This window comes from Rhinoderma darwinii, chromosome 8 (genome assembly GCF_050947455.1).
Source record: "Rhinoderma darwinii isolate aRhiDar2 chromosome 8, aRhiDar2.hap1, whole genome shotgun sequence".
Lineage (NCBI taxonomy): Eukaryota > Metazoa > Chordata > Amphibia > Anura > Rhinodermatidae > Rhinoderma > Rhinoderma darwinii.
The window spans coordinates 28083438-28110341 of NC_134694.1; the positions used below are offsets into that span (position 1 = coordinate 28083438).

Sequence of the window (26904 nt, forward strand, 5' to 3'; positions counted from 1 at the left end):
TTATATCTGTAAATAAGACGTTAGGTTCAAGCTAATATTCCTTAAATGTGATATGCACTTGATTCTTATTTTTAGTAAAACGTTTTGGATACATAGTTTGTCTTTCTTACCTAAGAAAAATTCATTTTTGGGATCTCCAAATCCACTGCTGTAAGTTCTCCAATTTTTGTAAAAATCTTCAGATCCGTCAGTTCTTCTCACAAACACCTACAGATAACAATAATTGTTTATATAACACAAATAAAAAAAATACATTTACAATTGCTCTTTCTTTACAAAATGCTTTGAATCCATGCTACTCTAGTAAAGAACATTTACTACTGATTTTCAACCCCATGATATACATTTAAAGGGATTTTCCCATCAGGGGCATTTATGACATATTCACAGGATATTGTAAAGGATCTGCCAGACACAGCTTCTGTGTCGACACCCGTGGTTAATCAGTCTGTTTCTGCTCCTAGGTCTGATAGAGTGACTCAATCTGCTACCACTCAGGCTGGTAGGCTGAGGAGTGGGAGAACCTATCACAGCCTGGCCAGACGGTTCTAGCTCCCGCCCTCGGTCTATGTATACCTTCATTTGCTTCTTGTCTTTGCCTGTGATTCTATCTTGTTTCCTGACTCTGCTGTTCCAGCTATTACTATTGACCTCTGCTTCATTTTGACCCTGGCTTTACTGACTACGCTCCTGCTCTGCGATTGGTACCTCGTACACTCCTGGTTTGACTCGGCTTGTTCACTACTCTTGTTGCTCACGGTGTTGCCGTGGGCAACTGCCCCATTTCCCTTAGCTTCTGTGTACCCTTGTCTGTTTGTCTGTCGTGCACGTATTAAGCGTAGGGACCGTCGCCCAGTTGTACGGCGTCGCCTAGGACGGGTCGTGCAAGTAGGTAGGGACTGAGTGGTGGGTAGATTAGGGCTCACCTGTCTGTCTCCCTACCCCGTCATTACAGATATGCCATAAATGTCAGATAGATGCAGGTCCCACCTCTAGGACCTGCACCTATCTCTAGAACGGGGCCCCCTAAACCCCGTTCTACTGCTCTGTGCTCCCGCTGCCACGTTGTGATTTCCAACCATGTAAGAAGAAAACAGCATAACTCGCTGAGCTACACTGTTTCCCTAACTCCCATAGAAGTGAACGGCAGTTACGGAAACAGCGTAGCTCAGTAAGCTATTCTGTTTGCCTGATTAAATGGTTGAGAATTACGAAGTAGCAGAACAGGGTTTAGGGGGCCCCATTCTAGAGATTTGACATTTATGGCATTTCCCATGGATATGCAATAAATGCCCCTGATTTGCAAACCCCTTTAAAGATGTTCTGACATTGTCATGAATAGTTAGTTACCTGGGGTCAGTGAAACTGATGGTTGCCCAAGGATGTGTCAGAGATAAGCAATATTCTGCTTGGTATAGTTATGGTTTTTCATGCTTTGAAGTTTTCCTAACTTTCTTACTCAGTCTTCCAGCTGCTCTCCACATGCTGGATGAAAACTTGCTTTGCAGAACAATGATAATGTTCATGTGTATATTATACATGGGACAGATGGATAGATAGATAGATAGATAGATAGATAGATAGATAGATAGATAGATAGATAGATAGATAGATAGATAGATAGATAGATAGATAGATAGATAGATAGATGATAGATAGATAGATAGATAGATGATAGATAGATAGATAGATAGATAGATAGATAGATAGATAGATAGATAGATAGATAGATAGATAGATAGATAGATAGATAGATAGATAGATACGTAGATGAGAGATAGATAGATAGATAGATAGATAGATAGATAGATAGATAGATAGATAGATAGATAGATAGAGAGAGAGAAAGAGAGAGAGATAGATAGATAGATAGATAGATAGATAGATAGATAGATAGATAGATAGATAGATAGATAGATGAGAGATAGATAGATAGATAGATAGATAGATAGATAGATAGATAGATAGATAGATAGATAGATAGATAGATAGATAGATAGATAGATAGATAGATAGATATGAGAGATAGATACTGAATAGTTTTGATTATTATTCTATAGAAAGATATTTGACTGTAATTTTGTCACACTAAATCATCTGCCTTGTCTCTGAAATGTTTCTCTCTGACTTTACTACCTTAAAGGACAGGCGTGTATAAAATGTATCCTATAGGCTTAGTTTGACATGCGATCTGGGCGTTTTATTGCTGTGCAAATATTTAGCATTTTTGTATTATTTCCCATACTTCTTCAGGTTTCTACAACAGGTGTTACAAAATTCTATGTATTATTTATAGAAGTTTTAACTTCTATAAACCTTAAATAATAAATACTAGAAATGTCTCAATATTTTCTTTTTGGCAAAATATTTTGTCTTTTTTATACATTTTTAAATATCAGAAACGATATTTAAAAAATTCCCACTGTATTTTGTCTTACATTTTTTTACACTTGCCATACATGATTGGACTTAGATGAGATCATCTGATGTGTCCATACAAGCGAAATGTTAGACAAGAACTGACCTTCAAAGGGAAGAATCTAAACAGGTTCTATACAGATCAGCAAGAATTTATTATGTGTAAGATGACCCCTGGCTTAATGGCTGATAACTATTCATCTGTGTATTTCAGAAGGGTCACATTCCAATGGCAGATATGCAGTCATTTTAGTATTCATGGGGGTTGGGGAACACAGTCTATGAATCATTACTTTTACTGTTCCTATAGGTTATAAAACATAGAGTTAATATACTACATGTGGAGCATGGAAGCCAAGAGATAAGTGACTCGCTTAGACATTTTATTCTTGTATCTTATCCCAACCAGAACCACAGGAAACCATATAACTATTGTTTTATATATAAAAGATTAAAATGTTTTCATTCAAATTAATAAACAAAAAATTATGTGCAGAATAATTTTGTTATTTATTTTTATATCTCTTTAGCTCCGTTTTAGAAATAAGAAATAAAATTCTGGCTGCCTTGGAAAGTTTTGTAGATTACTGTGTACTGCCGACTTATACAATGAATGTAATAATAGCTTTAAGGTCCTGAACCCCACCTAGTGGTGGTTGCAGGTAGCGCGTAATTTAACGCTCTTTACAGGGAATTTGGAGTGCTTTATCTGAAAACCGATGTCCACCCATTAAAAATGTATTATGAAATGAATCAGAACATAATATTGGACGTAAAAACCAACATGATGTTAAAAAGTGGAGATTTTCTTTAAATGAACACTAAATGTAAAATCTGCAGTTCATAAAAGTGCTTATAGAAAGAACTAATACTACTATACATATATACAGATATAGCCAAGTTTATCTGGGCTCTGATAACTTGCTGCAGTGTGAGTTCGTCTCTGGGCTTTTTCTGGACTTCCCACTAATCCCATTGAGGAACATTAGAGTCATCCTAACCCAAAATGGCTGCACCAACAAATAAAATCCAACTGCACAGTACATAGGTCTAGTGTCCCATTTAAGGGGTTCTCTGGGAAGAAGGGGGTCATTTGTTTACTTACATTTTGTCTATAGACAAGCAAAATAAAAATAGATTCAAATGAATGCATCCTGTAACCATGGACGATATACAAGTAAACAAACATGTAAAGGGCCCTCTTACATGGGCTAATGATTGGGCAAATGGCGTTCATACAAACTTTCTTTCCCGATCATTGCGCTCTGTAAACAAGGCAGCGATCAGCCGATGAGTGAGCAATTGCTCGCTTATTGGCTGACTGCATCTTTTATGCGGCCAGAAAAATGGTCACTTTTTGAGTTAAGATAAAAAATGTATGGGAAGGAATGATTGTATTTACGATTGTCTGGGAAGGAACGATTGTATTAACCAATATTCGTCCCCATACTTCCCAGCATTGCTCCAATCGACATGCTGTATTGTCGATCAGCGCTTGGTTGTGTAAAAGGACCTTAACGCACAGCAAAGTCCTCCAATTTCTCCGGAGTTAACTGTTCATTAATGTAGTAATGTAGTTGACGCTTCGGACAACGAGAAAACAAAGGAGCCATCCTTGAATATGAACGGGAAGAAAATGTCTACACGGTAACTGTCCTAAAAAAGGTATCAATTATCTTTCTTTCTTATTGGCCTGTATTTGGACCCATATTTGCATCTAAAATGAGTGAAATTGTCTAAGATCAGTTCCGGACTGGCCCACCAGAATACTAGGGGGACCCAGGCTCTGCCGGGATTATGGTGCCCAAAGGTCCAGTAGAAAACAACCCCATTTGGAGCTAATCACTTGCCACTTTTTCTTACGGGTTGATTCACAAATAATCTCTTAGATCTTCTTGATTATATATCCTGTTTGTGCAATAATAACAACAACGGCGTTTACAATGTAATTAATAATGGACGTCCTTGTGTTCTGTATGGATGGAGTTGGGGGGAGGGGCCCTCAGAATAATTCCCTCCAGTGGGCCCAATAAATCCCAGTCTAAAGCTATCTGAGATTATAAACATTGCTAATTGGGCTGTGTCATTATAACGTTTTACTTACTCTTTATACTTTTACCAGCCAAACTTTTAGAAATAAGTGAACACCAAATGGATCTCGTAATTAATAAAAGCATTACATTATTTTTCAATGGTTTGGATCATGTGATACAAGCGGCTTTGAGAATCTACAGTATATTTAATTATGTGATACTTACAATCCATCCACCTCCATCAACATTCATGTCACAAAATACTTCCATAGGTTGTGACTGGTCACCATTTACATAAATTGTGTACATTCCTGACTCTATCTCTCCATTTAGAATGGCTTGAGAACAATCTTTAGGGAACTGGTATAGAAGTCCAGCTAGAATAAAAAAATGAAAAAATGTAAAAGTCGATTAGAACCAGAAATTTTGAGCCATTTTTTATTGCAATAAAGGTGTCCCGTAATATCATCTTCTAAAATTGAAATTGGTCACATTGTTGGGGGGGGGGGGGGGGGGGGGTCAAGGTATTATTTACATTAAGTCAATTTCCAACTCAATTTTATTGGATAGTAGGTCGCAATTACAATCTGATTTGTCATAAGAGGGATTGACAAGAATATTTTAAAAAGAAACCCAGCCAGGAAAATTTACTGTTACTCTGACAATATCCTAAGCTGTGTACTCAATTTGTATGTTTACCGGGAGGGGTGTACACAGAAATCACGGGGTCTCATATCAAGGCTTAAAATGGGCCCTACCCCCCAATGGGAGTTCAGACAAAGTTTTTTTCCACCCTAAGGCCACTTTCAGTATTTTGGATCAGTATTTGTAAGCCAAAACCACGAGTGGAATCTACAGGAGAAGTAGAATGGAAAGATTTGCACCTCTTCTGTGTTTGCATACACTCCTAGTATTTACTTACAAATATTGAAGCAAACCACTGACCCAATTACTGCCATGTGAAAGTGGCCTAATTTTGTAACATATCTTTATAGAGGTTGGAGATCTTTTGCACATGGATCAAACTACTGGGTGCAAAGTAAAATCTGTGTGGATTTACATAGCTACTATTGAACTCAATTGGAATTGTAAAAGTCTTTATGAAGTGGGTTCCTCCATAGAGCTCATGTGTGGGTCGAAAAACAGGAGAGGCCTGTCTGTTAGTGCACCCTCCCTCCATGGGTTCCATAGGAGTCGTACGGCCTGTCTTTTTTTTTTAACTCTTCCATATAAACATCTGGTGCCAACAAGAGGGGAAGTATTTTCCCATAGCAATCAATTGGATCACATATAAACTGAAACCTGATTGGCTGCTGTGGGCAACTGGTCTACTTGTGACCCACTAAGTTTTGTATTACTTTGTTCAACTGATCTACTAAAAACTTCATACTGAATGACTCATATTCATTGTACATAAACTATAATAATAAATTTATCTGTAAGGATTGGTATTAGTAAGGATTCAGCATTTTGATCATAATATATTTCTTAAAACCTTTCTGTTCTGGAACAGATATCTCATTCTTCGTCCCAGAAAATGTTATTTGTATGTGATGGAAAACAAAGGGATTCCAGTTCTAACATGACACATCTGATTGTTCCTATAAATATGGTAACTGTAAATCCTGAGCTTTAAGAACAGGAAGAATAGAGATTCGGCAGCTTCTGTGTGTAACCACAAATACAAAGAAGCCAATAATAATATGCTGTAGGGAATAAAGTAGCCAGACTATTCCCATGCATGCTGCTTGCATAACATATCTACGTGTTAGTCCTGTCCTCTGGCATTAGCCAATATTTTTTTTTTTTATCAGAATGGCTTTAAAACTTAAGTTGTTCCCTTTCGAGGATTAACTCAGAAATGTGTCTGCTTTAGATTTCAGCACAATGAAGCCACCGGCACTGGGAGCACATCCTGTTCACTTGTCCGATAGCCAGGGTGAGGTAAGTAGCCCAAAACAAATTCTTTGTCTGGTCTTCAAATCTTTGTAGTATGTCCCTTCCTTCCAGCAGTTACTAGTCTGGCTTCTCTCACTGTACGCGAGTCCTTCCAAGCACATGTTTCCTTTCAAATATGAATGACTTTCCATTCAATAACTTGAGAATTTAGGCACCCTTAAGTCATATTTAGGTCAGACTGTAAAAAGTTATAGGACATTGTATATATTTTAGCCAATTGTGTATATACCGTATTTTTCGGACTATAAGATGCACCTGACAATAAAACGCACCCAGGTTTTAGACGACAAAAAATTGGGGGAAAAAAAAAATCATTTTTTACTACTTTTACAAAGCAAAAACTATATATTAAAAAACATGGTTTGTTCTGTTTCACCACATTCTGAGAGGCATTTTTTGGTACATATGATTTTTTTTAATCACTTTTTATTTCATTCCTTGTTTTTATTTTTTAGATTCTGCTTGCGGATAAATGGGAAAAGTTTTTTTGTTTTCAGCTTTTAATATTTTTTTACACTCCTGAAAATGTATCTAACTTTTTTTTTTTTACGCATTTTATTAGTTGCCCTAGGGTCTTGAACCAGCGATCATTAGATTGCTGGTACAATGCACTGCAATACATGGATGAGTTACAGAAACAGCGTAACTCGCTGAGCTACGCTGTTTCCTTAACTCACATAGTAGTGAATGGCAGTTACAGAAGCAGCGTAGCATGCTACGTTGTTGCCATAACTACTATTCAGTTCTATGGGAGTTACGGAAACAGCGTAGCTCAGCGAGTTACGCTGTTTCCATAACTCAACCATGTATGCAGTTTTCGGAGCTATTGATTTCCGGAAACAGCGTAGCTTGCCGTGCTACACTGTTTCCGTAACTGCCATTCACTTCTATGGGTGATACGGAAACAGCGTAGCTCAGCGAGCACTCGGCTGTTTCTGTAACTCTCAACCACCTAACCTGGAAGTGGCCGGGAGGCAGCAGAGCGAGTAAGATAGAACGGGGTTTAGGGGACCCTGAACTAGAGATAGGTGCGGGTCCCAGAGGTGGAACCCGCATCTATCTGACATTTATGACATATCCTGTGGATATGTCATAAATGTCCCTCATTGGAAAACCCTATAATTCCCACGGTCGCTATTGACTGCGGCATTTAACTAGTTAAATGGCCAGGAACAGCTCCATCGCTGTTCCTGGCCGTTAGAGCAGTGTGTCAGCTGCTGGCACCTGCAGTGTATGAAGCGGGCTCATCGAGTGAGCCCACTCCAAACATCATCCCTTCCCCGCTCCATGATGTGCCGGCACATCATGGGTCAGGAAGGAGTTAAGTAAGAAGTGGTCAGGGGGCCCGGAGCTGTCGGGTCCCTTGACCGACGACTATAAGATGCAGGGACTTTTTAGCAAGATTTATTCTTGCTAAAAACTGTGTCCAATAGTCCGAAAAATACGGTAATCATTTACAATATAAATATCCAATGTGCCAAAATAATCACATTTTCCCAATACAATAACCTAATAGTACTGCGTTCCGTAAAGCGATGTAAAGTAGAGTTTACCTGTAAATGATTGGTATATCACAACTGTCATTGAAGTACGCATTTTCCTCCAGAAGAAAAATTTTCTGCTTGGAGGGTACGTGGAAAGCTTTTAATGCAGCCTTGACATTTAAAGAGCTGGAACAACACTTGCTGTTTGGTTCTGTCAGCGTGACTACTTATTTTTTTGTTATGCTTTTAAAGTGTTGTTGCAAATAATTCAGCTGTGCTTATTACGTTTTGTCTACCTTTATGATGTAAATGCAAGATCGGTCTCTTGTTTGATATCTTAAAATCAAACATATTGTTAAACGTAATTCCATGCGCTGTTACGAGACCCAAATTGTACCGTGGGAGGGGGATAAAAAAATATTTTATGTATATTACATTTTTCTCAATTGGCATCACTTCATATAATAGGTAATTATATTTTGCTATTAGTGATTGTCCACGCTTATGTCAACTCTAACAGTCATACTAATATGAAATGCTTATGGAAATGTAAAGAAAGCCATACACATTAGACCAACGTTGGCCGAACCCGCAGATTTCGGTGGGACCAGCCAACCATCTAATAATAGGGAAAAATCTGTTCTCAAGGGAGATCAGCCACCGCCTGAGGTATCTGGCAGTGGTTTATTCCCCTCTACCAATTGAGAACACATGCAAGGCCGAATCGAGCGTGCACAAGTATAAGGAGGTCGGGAGGAATAGAAATGTTTTCTAAGTCCATATTAAGGCCGCAAACCCTGGCCTGACTGTGTGTCTGATGACCTGAACTAACAGCATCATAGGGACTCATGGCCGGGATTTGAGCTGTAATTTGGGCGCAGAAATTTGCCTGCATTGCGCTTATGTAAAACTGGCCTAAAGCAAAACAAAGACTATTAAACGCTAATATCCTTACTTGTTGTAAAAATAGTTTGGATGTATTTGCTCTTGAAGTTTCCATTTATTGCCTGAAGTCTTACTGTATACTGAGAAGAAGGACTGAGGTCAAGCAGTCGGTATGAGGTGGCATCTGGTTCCAAAGCTACTTCCTGTTACAATGGGTAAAAAAAAAACAATGAAAAAATATTTTTCATAGATATTAAAGATATCCAACTGCTCAAAAGGAATGATAGACAGCTTCTTTTATAAGGACATACCTGGACAGATGCCAAAACCCATTGGGCATAGTGGGCCCATGTTTTTTTGAGTAAATATGATCTATGTTTGTCAAACTAAGGGTTGGATAAACATCAAAGGGCCCACATAGATCCGGAGCTGTCCCTGCATACTGTATGTCCAAGCTTATATAGAAGTATTCATTCTCAATCATGTAGCTGCTATGTTAAAGCCACACAATACACAATACAAGCATAACATTAAAGTTATTATCAAAATGTTTAAGTCTTAAAGGAGTTGTCCGAGATAAAATGACTATGTGTTAATGCTTGTAATTTATTAATGTAAATACATTTTTAATATACTTACATTTTCCAAAGTGGCCCCGTTTCCAGATCTTGCCGTGGGGTACTTGATGGGTGAGGTCACTCTCCGGCCGCTATGTTGATATTCAGTTCCTTACCGGGTATACGACATGTCACTTGTGACGTGCCGTGTATTGGCTGTTCTGCTGTACAGCCCGAAACGCGCATGCGTGGTCCTTGCTGTTCTCGCGGTCCCTGCTGTTCTCGAGAGAACAACAGGGACCGCGCATGCGCGTTAGAGGCGGTACAACAGACCAGCCCATACACGTCACAAGTGACGTGTCGTATACCCAGAAAAGAATTGAAGATCAACACAGCGGCCGGAGAGTGACGTCACCCGTCAAGTACCCCACGGCAGGATCTGGAAACGGGGCTACTTTGGAAAATGTAAGTATATTACAAATGTATTTACATTAATAAATTACAAGCATTAACACAAAGTCATTTTATCTCGGACAACCCCTTTAAACTATAAACTATGAAACTACAAATGTCATGTCTGCAAATTTCAGCTGGAAATGTTAATTCCTGTAATGCACCATTTATGTAGTTAGCCCGATAATATTTATTTTCTTTGGAAGAATGTCAGGAGTAATTTGTAAACTCATTAAACCAACATAATTAGGTTAACTAGTTTAATTGTTACACATGTTTACCATATGCCATGTCGCATTAATAAGAAGCAAAGTAAAATATCAACTTTCATACTGTTAGTAATAAGAGACTTGAAATATCTGGTAAGACAATTTAGAGACCCCATCAATGGTCTGTATGGAAATAATCATTAATACATAAATCTTTGCAAATTGTATTCATAGTTTGTCTTTTCCTCTAACTTTGAACAGATTTCACATGCTGATGTCTCAATGGTTATTAGCTATGGAATTATTTGTACGTCTCATCCTAGGATTCATTCCAGAGTTTAGTGGAAAAGGGTAGTCACTCCAAGGATTAGTGGTCAAGTTATCCTGACGAAGGCTGGAACCACGCGTTTCGTTTTTGGTGCAACTTTTGATGCAGTTTTTTGAAGCTAGGAGTGGATTCAACTGGAAGGAAAAGTGTAAACGCCCTTTTACACGGGCCAATTACCAGGCAAACGAGCGTTCACAGAACCCTCATTCCTGATTGTATAATGTATAAACAGGGCAACGATAAGCCGATGAACGATGATCGGCTTATCCTATAGTTTCTGCAGCAGAAAATATTATAGTTGTTGGCAGCACATCTCCCTGTGTAAACAGGGAGATGTGCTGCCGGCATGATAGAAATGTATGAAGTATGATAGTATGAAGATAAGCGATCGCAGTAACGAGGGCTCGTCCCCATACATTAATGATAATAGCTCGATCAGTGTTGATAAACGAGCACCGATAAACGCGTTGTCTAATTGATCAACGCTCATTGTTACGGCCAGTGTAGAAGGTCCCTAAATCCTTCCTGCGTACTTTACACTCTTGATTTTGGCTAAAAAAAAAGGCCTGAATCAAAAACTGCACCGAAAACGGCATGTGTGGTTCTGGCACTTAGTAAATAAAAACACACAAATAAAATCTATTGTTTTTCTAGTGACATAGAAGGTAAGTACAAGTATATCAAGTGAGTCTCAGATTTGATCAAGGTAATAGAAAAAAGTGTTATTTTACCTCAATGAATAGGAAAACATGTCTACATTCTTCCAGAAACAGCTCCACACTTGTTTATGGGCTGTATGGGGTACTGCAAGTAAGCCCTATTCAAGTGAATAAGACTGAGCTGCAATACCGGACACAGTCATAGATGAGAGTGGCGCTGTTTCTTGAAGATCAAAGCCATGCTTTTCTGATCTCTTACAAGCCATTTAAAAAGCCCCTATTATATGGTCGTCTTCACAGTCCCCCAACAGCAGAAGAAGGCGGGGGGGGGGGGGGGGGTTCTGAACAGCTACTGTACATGTCTACACAAGTAGGATTCCCATCTATTGCTGGTACTGAATTTATCCGTTGTAATTTGTCCATTGTGTACATGACATTCACCCTTTTACCCACAGATGGTAGAGGGTTCATTTTAATCTTTGGGTTATGATCCAGTTCAAGACTAGAAGATAATTTCCGATGAACTCATGAAAGAGAAAAAGGAAAATTACTTAATTAAGCTTGACAGGGGCGCATCTCTCAATCTCTGATTCATAACATTAGCAAAATTACTTTGTAATTAAAATGTTTTGCATATTAACCTTTGAGTGTTTCCAAATTATGGTTCTAATATAGTTGAAGGACTGTGTGATAGTACAAATGCATTTATCCTTTCATAGACTGTACATTCATATACTCTCTTTAGTCTAATCTATCTATCTGTCTATCTATCTATCTATCTATCTATCTATCTATCTATCTATCTATCTATCTATCTATCTATCTATCTATCTATCTATCTATCTATCTATCTATCTATCTATCTATCTATCTATCTATCTATCTATCTATCTCATATCTATCTATCTCATATCTATCTATCTATCTATCTATCTATCTATCTATCTATCTATCTATCTATCTATCTATCTATCTATCTATCTATCTATCTATCTATCTATCTATTATCTATCTATCTATCTATCTATCTCATATCTATCTATCTATCTATCTATCTATCTATCTATCTATCTATCTATCTATCTATCTATCTATCTATCTCATATATATATATATATATATATATATATATATATATATATATATATATATCATATCTATCTCATATGTATCTATCTAAAATATTTTTTTCTGATTGTCACTGTGCGTGGTTTATAAGCTTAAAGGGGTATTGCCACATTAGACATTTATACCATAAATGTCTAACAGATGAGGAATCCAGCTGTGGAACCCTCAAATATCTCTAGAACGAGTGACCCCCATCTGCCTTCTGAGGTCACCAGAAATAAAATAAATGGAGAAGTGGCTGCACACATGTGTGGCTCTCTCCATTGATTCCTATAGGAATTACGGAAACAGCAGAGCCGGCTTGTCCGTGAGATAGGTGTCAAAAAGTCACAATGTTTTGGGGAAATAAAGCTATCCGGCTTTTTAGGATCAAGAACGAGTGCTGTGGGTTTTTATATTTCTGGTTTGACATAGTGGTGCTGGATTGGCTACAGCTTGACACTACTTTCACCATGTAAATATACCATTTGAAACTCTCTTCCCATATATTAGGACATGTGATGTGCTGCTGATTTCGACACTTTCTGTACCATAGAGGCAGGTGCTATGGAGCCTCTGTTTTAATACTGTATGTGGTAGTGAGAAACGGAGAAGGGATCCTTTTTCCACAAACAAGAGTATGGGGAGTTAACCCAAAGATCATTTAAAGGGGATGTAGGGGGGTGGCATGATCACAAAGTCCTACTGTACAGGGATAGTTAGGGTTAGGTAGTGTTAACCAGAGTGGCAGACGTTAGTATAGCCCATTCACAGCTCTGCAGGTTGTTAGTGTAGACAGTCAGCAATCTTGTCAGCATAAATATCCCATGGAGTTTAGCAGAGCCCCTATAATGCAGTGTGACAATTTGTTTTTCCAAATTACTGTACAGCATCTGGTATAAAGATGACCCTTACCAGAAAGTACATTTCCAGAGCAATCTCTGTACAAATGTAGAGGCAGCACGGAATTTTGGCAGATTTCAGCTCTAAAGCCTCCATAAAAGGAAATACAGCTCTGGACAATAATACAGGCTGTAACTCAGGTGCAGTAGTTATAAAGATTGTTATCTTTTTATGTAAACTAATTCTATATGTAAATTGTAAAAAGATGAAAATACAACTTAATTTTCAAAACATTATACTAAGCTAAGCAACTTTGCAGCCTATGTGAATATTCGAAATTGAAAATGCATTATTCTCTGGGAATGCTTAGTGCCTGGTGACCTTAAGTAAAGTATCCAAATCTTCTCTTATCTCCACGGGTGATAGATTCACCTTTTCAATTCAAAAGCTATTTACAGAACAGTGTCTTAACTCATTTTACCCTGCTTACTTTGTACACCTCTGAAGGCTGCTTAAAGTTCAAAGTAAAATAATTGGCATACCTTTGCGGAATAGAAAACATTCAATAATTTAGTTGATGTAATGATAAAGGGTAATATTTCATGGAATGAGCCAATAATCAGGTGAACAACCGTTCGTATGAACGCTCGTTCCCGATCATTGATCTGTGTAAACAGATCAGCGATCAGTCGATGAACGAGCAAATGTTAATTTGTCGACAAATCGGATATTTTACGTGACCAGAAAAATGGTTGCTAGTCAACATCACATCCCCCTGTGTAAACAGGGTATTTGCTGCCCACAAGATGCAAAATGTATGGGTGACAAACGATCGTATTATCAATTATTTATCTCCATACTTGCAATCACTGCAATGGAGCAAACAAGCGCCTATCGGCGTGCTTTATTGTCAATTGGCCCTCATTTAACAGGCAGTATATCTGCCTTTATAAAAGGACCTTTAGTGAGAACCCCTTTAAGACTAAGACAATCCCTGTCAATAAGTACTACTAGGGCATATGGTAGTCATAAATGGGGGGCCTCCGGTAAGGACCCCCTCTGTGCGAGAAAGGCACTAACAAAAAGAGACCATCAGTCTGTCCATGTATTACATGGTCAGCCATTCAAATGTATAGTCAGTTGAAACTTCCCCTGGCAACCATATCTGTTCGCCAGGTGTCCCAGGAGTCAGACCGGCAACAGTTCTCAAGCAACAGTTTCCTGTGCCAAAAGTCAACCTGCGAGTGCAACACAGACCCAAGAACAGATTTGTATATTATGTTATCTGTACAGTAGAGGTGTAATAAATATAATAGCAATAGTGCTATAAGAGGATTGGGATTACCTTGACTGTTCCATCCACAGACTCGTAGATAAGCAGGAACCCTGTAATGATGGACCTTGGTGGTCTCCATGTAATCAGAGCAGATTCTGACTGAATTTCAGTTGCTGACAAATCTCTAGGAGCATCCAAGCCTATATAAAAGAAAGAGACCAGCAATTGATAAAAAAAATAAAAAGGAATATTTATCATTTGCCGTTTTTCCTGAATTTTTACTGATTACAACGAGTTTCTATTACTAAATCAATGTTTTAGATGATTTAAAGCAACTTCTAAATTTACTTTAATTAAAAAAAGTTTTTATTTTTTATGATACAGCTTCTATGTATCCTGTATATGCAGAAGCTTTATCCTGCCGTCAAATCCGATTCCTTTAGGTCAGCTGGACTGATGGCTTGGCTGACAGCTGGTCCTGCGTCTGACATGCAGTAATTAGATAATAACAATCACATTTAAGTTCATAAACTCAGATGTGATCCTTAATAGCTGTATCCTGCTCGTCAGAGGCAGGCAGGACCCGCTATCAGCCAAGCCGTCAGTCCAGCTGACCTAATGGAATCAGCTTTGATGGCAAAATACATCTTCTATGTATACAAGATACGTAGAAGCTGTATCTTAATAAATAACCTGGCCAAAAAAGGCAGAAATTTGTTTTCTGCCGTCGGCCAGATTAGTTTCTTAAGACCCTTGAAGGCCCATGTGTGACCCTAGACATGCACCCACATCTACATATTATGCAGACAGCCTCAGACAGCACCTCATATGTTGATCGACTGATGTTGTGTTTAGAATGATCCTTTTCTGTTTATTCAATATTTAGGTATATTTTTATTTTTGTAGAGTGTTTCATCTGACAGCTATTAATAATTATATACTGTCTATCTGAGCAAATATCATACATCAACAAGCTAATCATTATCTCTAGAAGAAAAGAATTGTAGGTTTCCCGACTCCCATCTGTCAAACTGTGATAATACTATTCTTTACCGTACTGTCTCCAGACCTTTGTTCTTGACACCTGGTTTTATACATGTACAATTGATGTGAACACAGCCCTTGAGCTCAGCCATGGTGTCAAGAGCTATATGACAAGTATGAGTCTGCATCTGCTTTCAGACAACAGATAATCCTTTTCATCTAAAAGAAACATTGATGCCGGATATAGACCATTGGAACACCTAGCATTAGCATTTATATTATTACTTGCTGATTCTCAGGACAGATGCATTCAAAACCTAAATTCATCGGCGAGCTTTTTGCTCTAAACCTTATGGTAGACATCATGACTTGTGGAGAGAACATTGATATGTATGTAATTTTACTGTACCGGTAGTGAATATAGTGGAGATTTCACGACTTCTAAGTGGTCCTCTAACAGCATACATTTTTAATAAGTATTCAGTAGCCGGCTGAAGCCCGATGATATCATTTTCTACAGTGTTGCCTGAGACTGTAACCTCCACAGCCGGAGCTGCAGCAAGGAGAAAGAATTGAAGGAACCATCACAATTTTTTAAAATATAATAATAATAAAAAATACAGGAACCTTTAGCAAGAAAATGAAGGATCCTTACCATTCTTTGCAGAGTAGGAGATAACGTAGTTGTCCACAGATGCCAAAGATGGTCTCCACAGTGCCAGAGCTTCAAAATCAGTGACATTAATGGCTCTAAGACCTGATGGACTGTCGAGAGCTATAACATAAAAAAAATAAAGACATATCAGTTTGTCTTAAAAATCAAATATGGTCAGCATATTTTATTATACCCCCATAGAAAAAGACAGAAACCAGAAAATTGGGACTTATTAATGACATTCTGAGAAGACCACCTAGGCATACAGTGGTCATGTACTGGACACCCTGTCATATTATGTGATGAGCTTTCTCTTTTCAGCAATATTAGTGCAGCATTCATAAAATAATATAGCGTAATGCATGACTGTTGTTAGATATACATTCAGATTAAAATTGTATCCCCTTACCTCTATTCACTATAGACAGATTGTCATGCGTCTGCAGTCATCTATAGTCATGTATGGAAAATTAAGATTCTGCTTGGGACCTTTAGAGATGTGGATCACTTTAGAGATGTTTTCAATAAATGATATTATACTATTGATTTTTTATATATTCAGTTTTGTTCTAGTGGTTTTAAATAGCTTTATGTTGTCTCGTGCGAGCAGCCCCTTTGAATAAAAGACAGTTGATCGCCATGGCTCATCACCTGGCTAGACGTTTCCCCTGCAGGGGAAGTGTAGTACTACATGCTGGTCATTTATTAATTGGCCCACTATGTAAGTAATGGACTTGCAGGGTCTGTTAATTTATGACATCCTAAGACCATAATATGAGATATGGAAAGAGGTTGTCTCCATGATACAAAGCCCTTTTATATGTTAATACATACAGTGCATGAGCACCATATAGCAGTATACATACCTGTGGTCAGGGTATCAGAGGCAGGTTCACTTTCTTCAGTGCCTCTCAGAGATACAAGAGATACAATGTACCTAACACCCGGAAGGAGGTTAACTAAAGTCGTTTCAGTTCTCGATCCATCCACTTCCACTTTTTTGATGGTCCCTAAAAAGTAATAATTTATTAAAATATATAATAGAGAAGTATAAAACTTTCTTTATCTTTTTTATTTTGGAATCATTTCTGGTTTTCACTAGAAGTATAATAACATGTGACTGAAATATAAATCTTGTGTAAGGCCTCATTAAAAATGAGGTGTAATTTTGGGCTTCAATTTTTAAAAAGGATATGAAGAAATGGAAAAAGAGAGTGGCAACTAGATTATAGAAATCAATGAGCCAGGACAACTGGGCTGGTTGCATTTGGAGGCAATCTTATAAATATGTATAAAAAAACACCAGGTCAATACATGGAAACTATTAACTCCGAGAACGATGCAACGGCTATCATATACATTTGGAGGAAATGCAGGGAAAGGTAATATTTCATCTTTGAATTGCTCTACCCCAAGAGTAGAAATGGCAAAACAATAGAGGGGTGATGTTAAATTGATCCAGAGAATTTATCTGACTGCCTTTTTGGGATGAGGAAGAATAATTTTTTTCAAATTAGCTACAATAGCCCCGGTCTTAGGTTGGAAAAATTAATGTCCATTAAATTTACAGTTTAAGTTGAAACCTAGGAAAGTTATGCTCACAAGAATAGTGTCCATATACATATTAAGAACTTGGCATTTAGTCTATGACAGCTACAATGCATAAAATTAATTTGCATCAATTTGCATTAACCAGTAAAGAGTGGCATTTACTAAAATGTGTAATTAACATACAGAAAAAAACACTGTAAATGGAAGTATAGTCATGTAAAAATCATAGACCTCTCTAGTGTTACTATGTGAATGTGCAATTGTGCTCTGACCTGGGTACCACTGCTGCCCTTGTGGCTATATATACATTAATATATTTTATTTATTATTCCAATACATCTTTTCTTCCAAAATGATTTTACCTCCATTCACAGGAACATAGGTGATCAGGAACTTGTTAACCCGAATCTTCGGTGCCAACCAGTTGACTTTAGCAGAATTCTCAGTAATATCAGAGAAAGAAAGTCCTTTGGGAGACCCCAGGGCTGCAGAAACATAAGTAGAGCTTCTTAGTACTAATAGTTAAGCCTCCCTTGGGCAGTTTTGGAATGTTGTATAATATCCAGCTTGCCACCTACTTCTAATGACTAATAATTACATGACATATGGTACCGTGCTTCGCATAATATTTGACAAAATTGGCATAATAATGTTTACTAGACCGGAGTGTGTTGGCCTACTTCCCATAAATGTTTCATAAGATTTTATCATTTGATACATCTGCACTTCGAGGCTGTGATACATTTAGCAGTACTGAGCTTCACTTTAGACATGATGTTTATTTAGGTTCAAGAGGTGTCCAGTAAAGGGAAAAAATCATGTTCTCTTCAAGAATAGAAACAGATTTCTAAAAATTTTTTTTATCAGTACTACAGAATAGTATTGAATACTATTTTTAATGCTTATGCTCTACTATGTAACTTAATTTGGTATTTTGTAGCTCCATTTTATAGCTCAGACTTTGTGATGCAGAGCTCAAAATACTTTGCATAGACTTCGGGGAATTTATCAACTTTTCTACGCCAGCTTTCTGATGTAGAAAAGTTGCGAATGGCACAAAAGTCGAGGCAAAAAATCTAAAAAGTGGGCAAAGCTTAATGAAAGGGGGCACCCGCGGCCCTGAACAGTTACCATAATTTACGCAAGAAACTGGTATAAATTATAGCAGTAATCTACACTAGCTCCAAGTTGGGATAGATATCAGTCTGTGGCGCACAAGCGCCTGAAGATGCGAAAAATGTATCAAGAGGTCTGTACCGTTTAGGCTACATGCACACGTTGTGTAATTTGGTGCAACATATACGCATGAAAACCACAGGTAAATACAGGTAATTTTGCAGGTAAAATCCACACCTAATATAGTATATTTAATATGTGTTTTTAGGGGCGGTTTTTATAATTTAATGGGAAATAGGTGAGTTTTTATGCTGCAGATTTTGGTGCATTTTTTAATAAACTTGTCAGATACAATTCGCAGGCAGAAACGCAAGATAAATTGACATGCTGCCGTTTTTTAAAATACGCACTACAAGTCAATTTTTAATTTTTTTTTTTTTTTTTCAAATGGCGATTTAAAATAGAGGCCTTTAGCGTCTGCACTAAAAATATTGGAACTGCAAAGAGTTGAACATTAGGATGTTCATTCCATAAGCATTACTATTTTTATAAAACGTTTTAGAAATAATTTACATTTTGCTAAATCTTTTACACTTTGGACCAACCGCTTCAGTATATGGAAAGCACAAAAGAAATCCCGACAATCTTTATCTGTTTAGTAGTTAGTATGCAGCATCCAAAACACTCAGCCCTAGCAGCAGCCTAAGCTCGAAAATATTTGTTTAATATCTGTCCACAGCAATTTGTTCTCGGTTCCACTAGATATTTTTCAGCTTTCTTTAATCTGCCTTTTGATGAGTCTTTTGCAAAAAGAAGAAGACAGATTTTTTTTTTTCAATCAGGATAAATAGCCCACACAAGAAAAGTCCATTAGTAATGGCCAACAAACCCAAACAAGCCGCATTAAAAGGTTTGATGGAGAACTGCCAGCATTACAAAAGAGCAAGGGGTAAAATTGATTTGGAAAGAAGTTGTCAACAGTGAAACATACAAAATATATTTGAAAGCTCAAAATCGTTCAGGTTAGTGCCAGGAGCAGAAGAGAGAAAAGAGGCGAGCAAAAAAAAAGAGACACATATTCAATGAAATCCCGAAGACAATAGCGCTCAACTATTCCCAGTGTACAGAGGGAGGTGTAAATTGTTGATGTTCCACAGTTAATAAATTTCGTTATTTGTTTTCTACTGAAGCATCAAAGCCAGGAGATACCAGAAACGGGCACTGTCCGTCTTATTTATTACAAAATGCTAAGTGTCTCAGTGGGAGGGTATACTGGCATGAGTAGACGAAGAAGTAAATTAACTGGCAGACGAAGACGTAGATCAGTTACAGCCTCTTGCTAACTTTGACTTAAATGTCTGTATTCATCAATAACCTCATGGCACCGAGCAGATGCCATAAGGATGCTCAAGTGATTTATTTTTTTTGAGAAATAAAACTAAGGCTAGGATAAAAAAAACAATAAAAAGAACAATAAAAGTTTTAGTCATCCTTGAGTTTCTGTAAAATCATGGCATTACTGCCACATGACATCAATGTTTTCCAATGGAAAAAATATGGGAAACATGATCGCGGACTACCTTACGACCATCATAAAAAGTCTGACATGGCTGGATTTTTTTTGTGATGATCAAAACATTGCCAGGAGAATCGTTTCCCATATAGAAACATTCAAGATGAGTCACAATCATGCTACGATTTTACCACGGCTTGTGGCCCTAAACTTAGTAGTCTTAGTTCTCGAAAGTCTCTAGCCTACTATAAACTTTTTATTCCAACTAATGATGAAATAAAATATTTTTTTTTGTATTTTATTCAAAGAAGTAGTAAAGGTATATACAATGACAGCATTTAAGAAAGGGCTAGATGCTTATCTAATGACGAATGTCATTGAGGATAATAAGTAACCTAGCAATAAATGATGCATAATTGTTCGAGAAGGGTTGATCTTGATGGTCCTGTGTCTTTTTAGATCTGTGTAACTATATAATTATTTTTATTATAATTATTATTATTATTTTTTAAGCAACATATGAGCCATTGAGTTCAAGACCACATGCACATGGCAGAGTCCCCGAAGCAACGTACTACAGAGCAGTAGACCCTTTGTGTGCTGCCATATGGCGGTTGTGCACCATGTTATAAGGTTATTATCCCCTAGAGGCATAGCTTGTAGCTAGGAATTCATCTGCTATATGGTGTCTGTCGAAACATGCCATATTGTTTTTTTCTGTCAGCTTCATACAGAATCCAATAAAAAAAGCTTTGTATGCCTCTGTATAAAATTTGAGGCGCATAAAGGTACAAATGGGCCACATAGAAGTCTTGGGGTGCCATAATATGACTCTATACACCGAAAAACGGCCATATGCATGGGGTCTGAATATAATAAACTTTAGAGAATAAGAAAATAACTCAATTAATTATCCCAATCAAATTTAACGTAGCTATTTTGTCAAAATATTCTGCATATTTTTCTTTCAATTTCAAACCTTATTAACAATTTGGGTTCACTAATCTGCAATTTAAAACCTTTATCAAAAATCACAAAGAGGAAGGAAAAATTGTGATTAAAGCAGACATGTAGCTTCAATGGTCTGGCAGTAATAGACAGAATGAAATAATCTTTTGTTTTCACAATTCCTGTTATTATAGTGCATTGTGGGTATAGAACCATTGGGCTGTGCAGAGATGATTTTCAGCATAGAGAGTAGAAACAAAGGAAATAAAAAGGAAAAAAAAAACATTTAATTATATGTGACTGGTATCCAGCTGCCGGAGGGTGATAGTTATACAGCCACCTGTGGAGGAAAATTGTATGTTACAAGCGCTTAAGACTAGAGAAGAAAGCGTTGAAGAGCCCGGGAAGATTTTCATAGCATTGATGTATGCTGCAACAAACAAAGCGATAATTTACTTATGTATATACAGGTAGGGGTATATACATACATATTTGTAGCCAACCTACAAATAAAGAATATATGTGCCGTGCTAAGCCATGGGTATAGTATAATGCTCTATAGGTTAAGGTATCATGCTTTCTCTAATAGTTGCATTTGTATTTATTAAAGGAGATGTCTCATCGGAGACATCCCTTTCAATATGAGAGCCTGCTCCCGAGACCTGGCAAATAGCTTTTTGTTCCTGCCATTCAAATGGATATCATCAAAGAGTCCGCGAGAGCGACAGCCACTGTTACCAGCTCTTCACTCTGGCTCATAGAGGTTGTTCTCGAAAGAAGGACTTTCATTTATGATATCCACTTGCCCTAACAGGGTACATAGACCGAGGTTGTCCTGATGAGGCAAATTCTTTGATTTGGAGTACATATTGCTCACATTACAATGCCAACCACCACTGGCAAAGAGACCAAAGCTAAGGAGGACGACACCACCATGAGCCATCGATGATGGAGCGGTTGAGGAATTAGTGGTTAGATAACCCTATAATTATCATTTATCATCTATTTGTTCACCATAATAATTATTCCCTTTAATTTTGTAATAAATTATAAACTTAGCTTGTAGAAGTAAGAAGTGTCCATCTTAAATGTGTTTTTTAATGTTTGTTCATATCTATGGGATCCTATTTAAGTATTCATTTAACTTACCATAGTATATAATTTTGTTAAACCACATATATATTTTTTACTTTAAAGTAAAAAATAAAAAAAACAAGTCGGTGAGTAGGTATTTTGACCACTAGGTCCTTGTTCCCCAGGGTGGCCAGTAACTCATCAGAATTTCCTTTGCCCATTACTGCACAGTCTGTACTTTTTTTTTTGGTTCAAAATTTATAGACTGAACACAATTCGATTATCTTCACATTCCTGTTTTAGAATACTATTGGCATCTTTAGTTGCTAAGTTGGAGGAAACGTAATGCTTTTCAAGACCCTCGGTACAATAAGCCTTTATGTTGACAAGAACCACCAGTAAGGAGCTCTATTAGTAAGTAATGGCAATATCGTCACATTATGTTTGCTGCACTCATGTTATAAATTATCAAATGTGATATCTAAGTATCTAAGTAACGTTTCCTTTTAAAAAATTTAGATCTACTTGATTCTACTTTTAAAGCAATTGTCACTGATATAACCGATAGTAAAGTAACACTATAAATTCCCATTGTAATTCTACATTAGATTACTTTTTAGGACTGTTTAATGAATACACATTGAAAAGCTTTCTAGGCAGTGCCCAAATACGTTTAGGCATGTTCCTAGCAAAAGGCGCTTTTGCCTGTGGATAAAACTACTGGATACCCATGCTCTTGTGGCGTTTCGGCTGTGAACTGGTGTTGTGTATTGATACATGCCACCACCATGCCTTTCGTGTGGAATATAACTACAAGTCCTTAGCTCTGAAGTGAGATGAGGCAGGAGAGGAACACATTATATCCCTGACAAAAGTTTTATAAAAGGGTTGGTAGCATTTTCTACCCATGTATCATATGGTCAGCCATTAAAGGGTTTTACCCATCTCAGACATTTATGACAAATATGGAGGATAGCGTCCAAGAGGTGGATCTGAAAACTGGATGCTTGGCTGTAGCGCACATGCCCGGCCACCTCTCCATTCATTCAGTGCTTGGATGTATCGGCAGCCACCTTATGAGGCAGGATGGGGTCGGGGAACCCCTGTTCTTCAGAAAAGTGCAGGTCACAAAAGTGGGACTCGAACATTTTAGATATTTATGGATTATCCTGTAAATATGCCATAAATATCTGAGATGGAATATCCCTTTAATTTCTATCGCCAGCCGGAAGTACTACATTCCCCTTCTGTGGCTGCTGCAGAGGACATGTATAGCCAAGGTTTTCTCGCTGGGTATCCCAGGAGCTGTACCTACGGAGATCGGTTGATCACTGGGGTGGTTATATACATGAAACAACCCCTTTAACTAATTTTCTTTTGCAAAAAATTTTTTAAACTATTTATCCTATGATTACATTTTGCAAAATAATGAGGAATAGCATTATTATAGTTAGCTAAAAAGGAAATGTTTGGGCTATATGGTTTATATACTTGCTTCCAGCAGATTACATACAGCTTATACATGGCATTGATAGAGTCCCCGGTATGTCTTTTGGCTGCATATTATAACACGTTATTTCTATTCTTATTCTTTCCAGCCATAAGAAGGCAGATGTTTATATCTAGGCAATTGACTGTGTTTACCTCATATTGTATATAACTTACTTTTGCCATTTATAGCAAAGAATTGAAGGTCTCGCTAACATCTGTAGCTTCTCTTGGTGAGAAATTATTTGGCTTTGTTCTACAAATGATATAAACATTAGGCACTTGCTAATATTATTCCACGTACAACACGTTCATCATTTAATATGACGTTCTTTCTGTGCTTGTCTGCTTAGTGTAACTTCACTCTGTCAAGCAACAGACTAGTGACATCTTCAAGGGGTATTTTACTCTAGAGCTTCACTAAAATATTTTTGACATAGTTTCTTGGATCTGGAATGGGAGCCTGCCCGTCGAGGATATTTATTCATTTATTTCACTGTTCATCAACACAAAATGCCTTTTAGGGAATAAAAATATAATTCAAAGAGTAGATGACAGAGTGTGGTGAATAAGTATTTTCCCCCTTCCAATATAATTTGTAATTTTTTATCCAAAAACAATTTTTTATTTTTTTGCTGCACTTATATGGATGGACAATTTTGGCTTTAAAGGGGTGGTCTCATGTAGACAACTTTTCTGATAGAAGCAGCTGCAGGGGACCCCATTTTTTTAATGACCATATGCCCTAATAGGGTATTGAACAGAGAACCTCTAAATGTTCGCATGGGTTTTTTTTAAATCTTTTCCTAACCACATTTTAATTGACATAGCTTTACGGGGTCTTGTTATTTTTTTGCGAGGAGATATTTTTTTTTTTATGGCACCATTTTGGGGTAAATAATTAACCCAGTGTTTAACTTTTTGCTATTTTAAACTATTACTTATACCTTGCATTTTAATTTCTTTGCTTAAACTTGCTGAATATTGCACATTTTGGAAAAAGATGGATGACTTTAAATCAGTGCAAAGCCTACTCTATTGCTAAATAATGCATATTAGTGTTAATTTTTTTTCTTACTATAAAATACCTTTTATATACCCCAACAAGACATGGACATATTTCTAGATATATCCATAGCTTTACATTAAAAAAAAAAAAGTCTATTTCTAACTTAAGAAAGCTGAAAATTATTTTTCGCTTCCCATTGACAGTACTCTCAAAAGTGATGATAACCGTGTAACTAAATGAAAATACCTGTTGTTGCCTCTCCTTCAATTGACGGAGAGTGCTGACCACTAGAAACGCCATGCAGCGCAATTTCATATTCAGTGCCTTCTCTTAGTCCTGTCACAACTGTTGAACGTTCACTGCCTGGCACTGTTAGTGTAATTGGCTCATACTGCTTTTTGGCATCATGCACTTTAATGATAAAGTTGTCAAAACCACTTTCGTCAGCTGTCCATGACAAATGGAAACTGTCCGGGGTAATTTTGGAGACTATGAGGTTTCCAACTTCAGGTTCGGTCTCTGGAAAAAATATCATGGGAGGAAGAAGGAAATGGAAAAATGTTGTTAATGTTGTAGTCCTACTTTCTCGTGATAAGATGCCGAAGGCCTGGCTAAAAGAGAAGCTGCAAAAGTAAATATTCTAAAGATGCAATGTAAAACACATTGTGATATTCTCTGCCTGTAAAAAAAACAATACAAGACAGCAAAACATACTAATAACGGAGAATTACATAGATTACAGAGAGAACTATGTGGACTGAAAACAGTTTAAACATACAGTATTTTTCTGACTATAGGACGCACTGGACCATAAGACGCACCCATAAATTGTAGCATAAAAGTGGAGAAAAAAATGGGTTTTGCCTTTAACGGTACATTTCCTGGGTAATATTGAGACAATAGGGTACCAGAGTGGCCCATAACAATGTCAGACACAGAAATACATTGGCAGAAAGATATTGGCATCCATAATGCTCTCACCCTCCCCTGAACTCACCGACATCAGAGATGTGGAGAATCAGGGGTTAATGGTGTTGATCTGCTCTACTTGTGGCTCTGCACAAAGGAGGGGGCGTGGCTAGAAGGTCCTTGCAGATCAGAACCTGCACAGATTTACTGTGCTGTGTGTACAAATGTCTGGGTTAATTGCTCACTGAAGAGTCAGATTTGACCGAATTTTGTGTGTAAGATGTGACTGTTAGTGAGCAGATAACTCAGAGATTTTTTTACACACAGCACAGGACATGCTGCTTCAATTACACTGCATTGCAAGGACCTTTGAAGCTCGGAGCTCAGTCTCCTGCTCCTGGCATCTTTTTGCCTTCAGGAGATAAGATGCAGCAGAAGATTACAGCACAGGTTCTAAGATAAAAACTACGTCTTATAGTCCAAAAAATACGGTAATCATCTTACACATTATTTGGTTCTTTCTCACAAACCAAAAAGAATGCCAGAAATCAGAAGTAAGCTTAAATATAAGGCCTCATGCACACAGCAGAGCTGTACTACGGAGCCGCACTATTTTTGCTGCCGCGTGGGGCACCATATACCACCGAATTAAAGGATTACTCTCCCTAATAACTAGGTAAAAATAGGTAAAAATTGTTCTGTAATACGGCATGCGATTGAGCACGCCACAATTGTTTATCTGCCAGATCATATGGAATCAGATGGAAAAAACCCTGTATGTCTTCATATGAAATTAGAGGCATGTGGTGGTACAGCATGGCCCCATAGGAGTCTATGGCTGCCGTATTACAGCCATAAAATGGCCATGTGCATGAGGCCCAATTTCTAATTTAGATGAAGTCATCCATATACAGCAAATATATTAATAATCAGATCAATATATAAATACATTTATTGATTCATTAATTCTATTAAATGATACTTAAAGGGGTTTTCCAGCTTCTGACAACTGATGACCTATCCACCGGATAGTTCATCGGTACATGATCTGTGGGGGTCCGACACCCGGGCCTCGCACAGATCAGCTGCTCCAGTGCCTCCGTGCACCAGACGAACGTGACGGAAGCAGTTAGCTCCAGTGACGGAATAGCGGCCAAGCTGCATTACTGCAGCTCTGCTCCTACTCAAGTGAATAGGAGCGGATCTGTAGTTCTGCAGCACGGCCGCTATGCAATGGTCAGAGCCAACTGCTTCCAGGCTCCGTCCATAGCATAATGCACCACGACATCCGGTGCCCGCAGGCCACCGTTGCGGCTTATCTGTGCGAGGTCCGGGTGTCGGACTCGCACTGATGACATACTGATGACCTATCCGGTGGATAGGTCATCAGTTGTCAGAAGCATGACAACCCCTTTAATAGTTGTTTGGAAATATTCTCAGATATAT

The 26904-nt window shown here is 37.7% G+C and overlaps 1 protein-coding gene across 2 annotated transcripts in view; it reads right to left on the reverse strand.

Annotated features, from left to right (window-relative positions):
* Positions 1 to 26904, reverse strand: part of TNC (tenascin C) — an 87687-nt gene that overhangs the window by 14043 nt on the left and 46740 nt on the right. The window contains exons 13-21 of one of the 2 annotated variants that reach the window (XM_075835543.1): positions 24796 to 25068; positions 17764 to 17886; positions 16717 to 16860; positions 15851 to 15970; positions 15605 to 15748; positions 14281 to 14411; positions 8850 to 8982; positions 4677 to 4828; positions 111 to 207 (exon numbers count right to left, since the gene is read on the reverse strand). In XM_075835543.1, coding sequence (XP_075691658.1) covers positions 111 to 207; positions 4677 to 4828; positions 8850 to 8982; positions 14281 to 14411; positions 15605 to 15748; positions 15851 to 15970; positions 16717 to 16860; positions 17764 to 17886; positions 24796 to 25068 — 1317 coding nt within the window. The remainder of the gene's footprint in view (positions 1 to 110; positions 208 to 4676; positions 4829 to 8849; positions 8983 to 14280; positions 14412 to 15604; positions 15749 to 15850; positions 15971 to 16716; positions 16861 to 17763; positions 17887 to 24795; positions 25069 to 26904) is intronic. The other variant, XM_075835542.1, reaches the window with a different exon arrangement.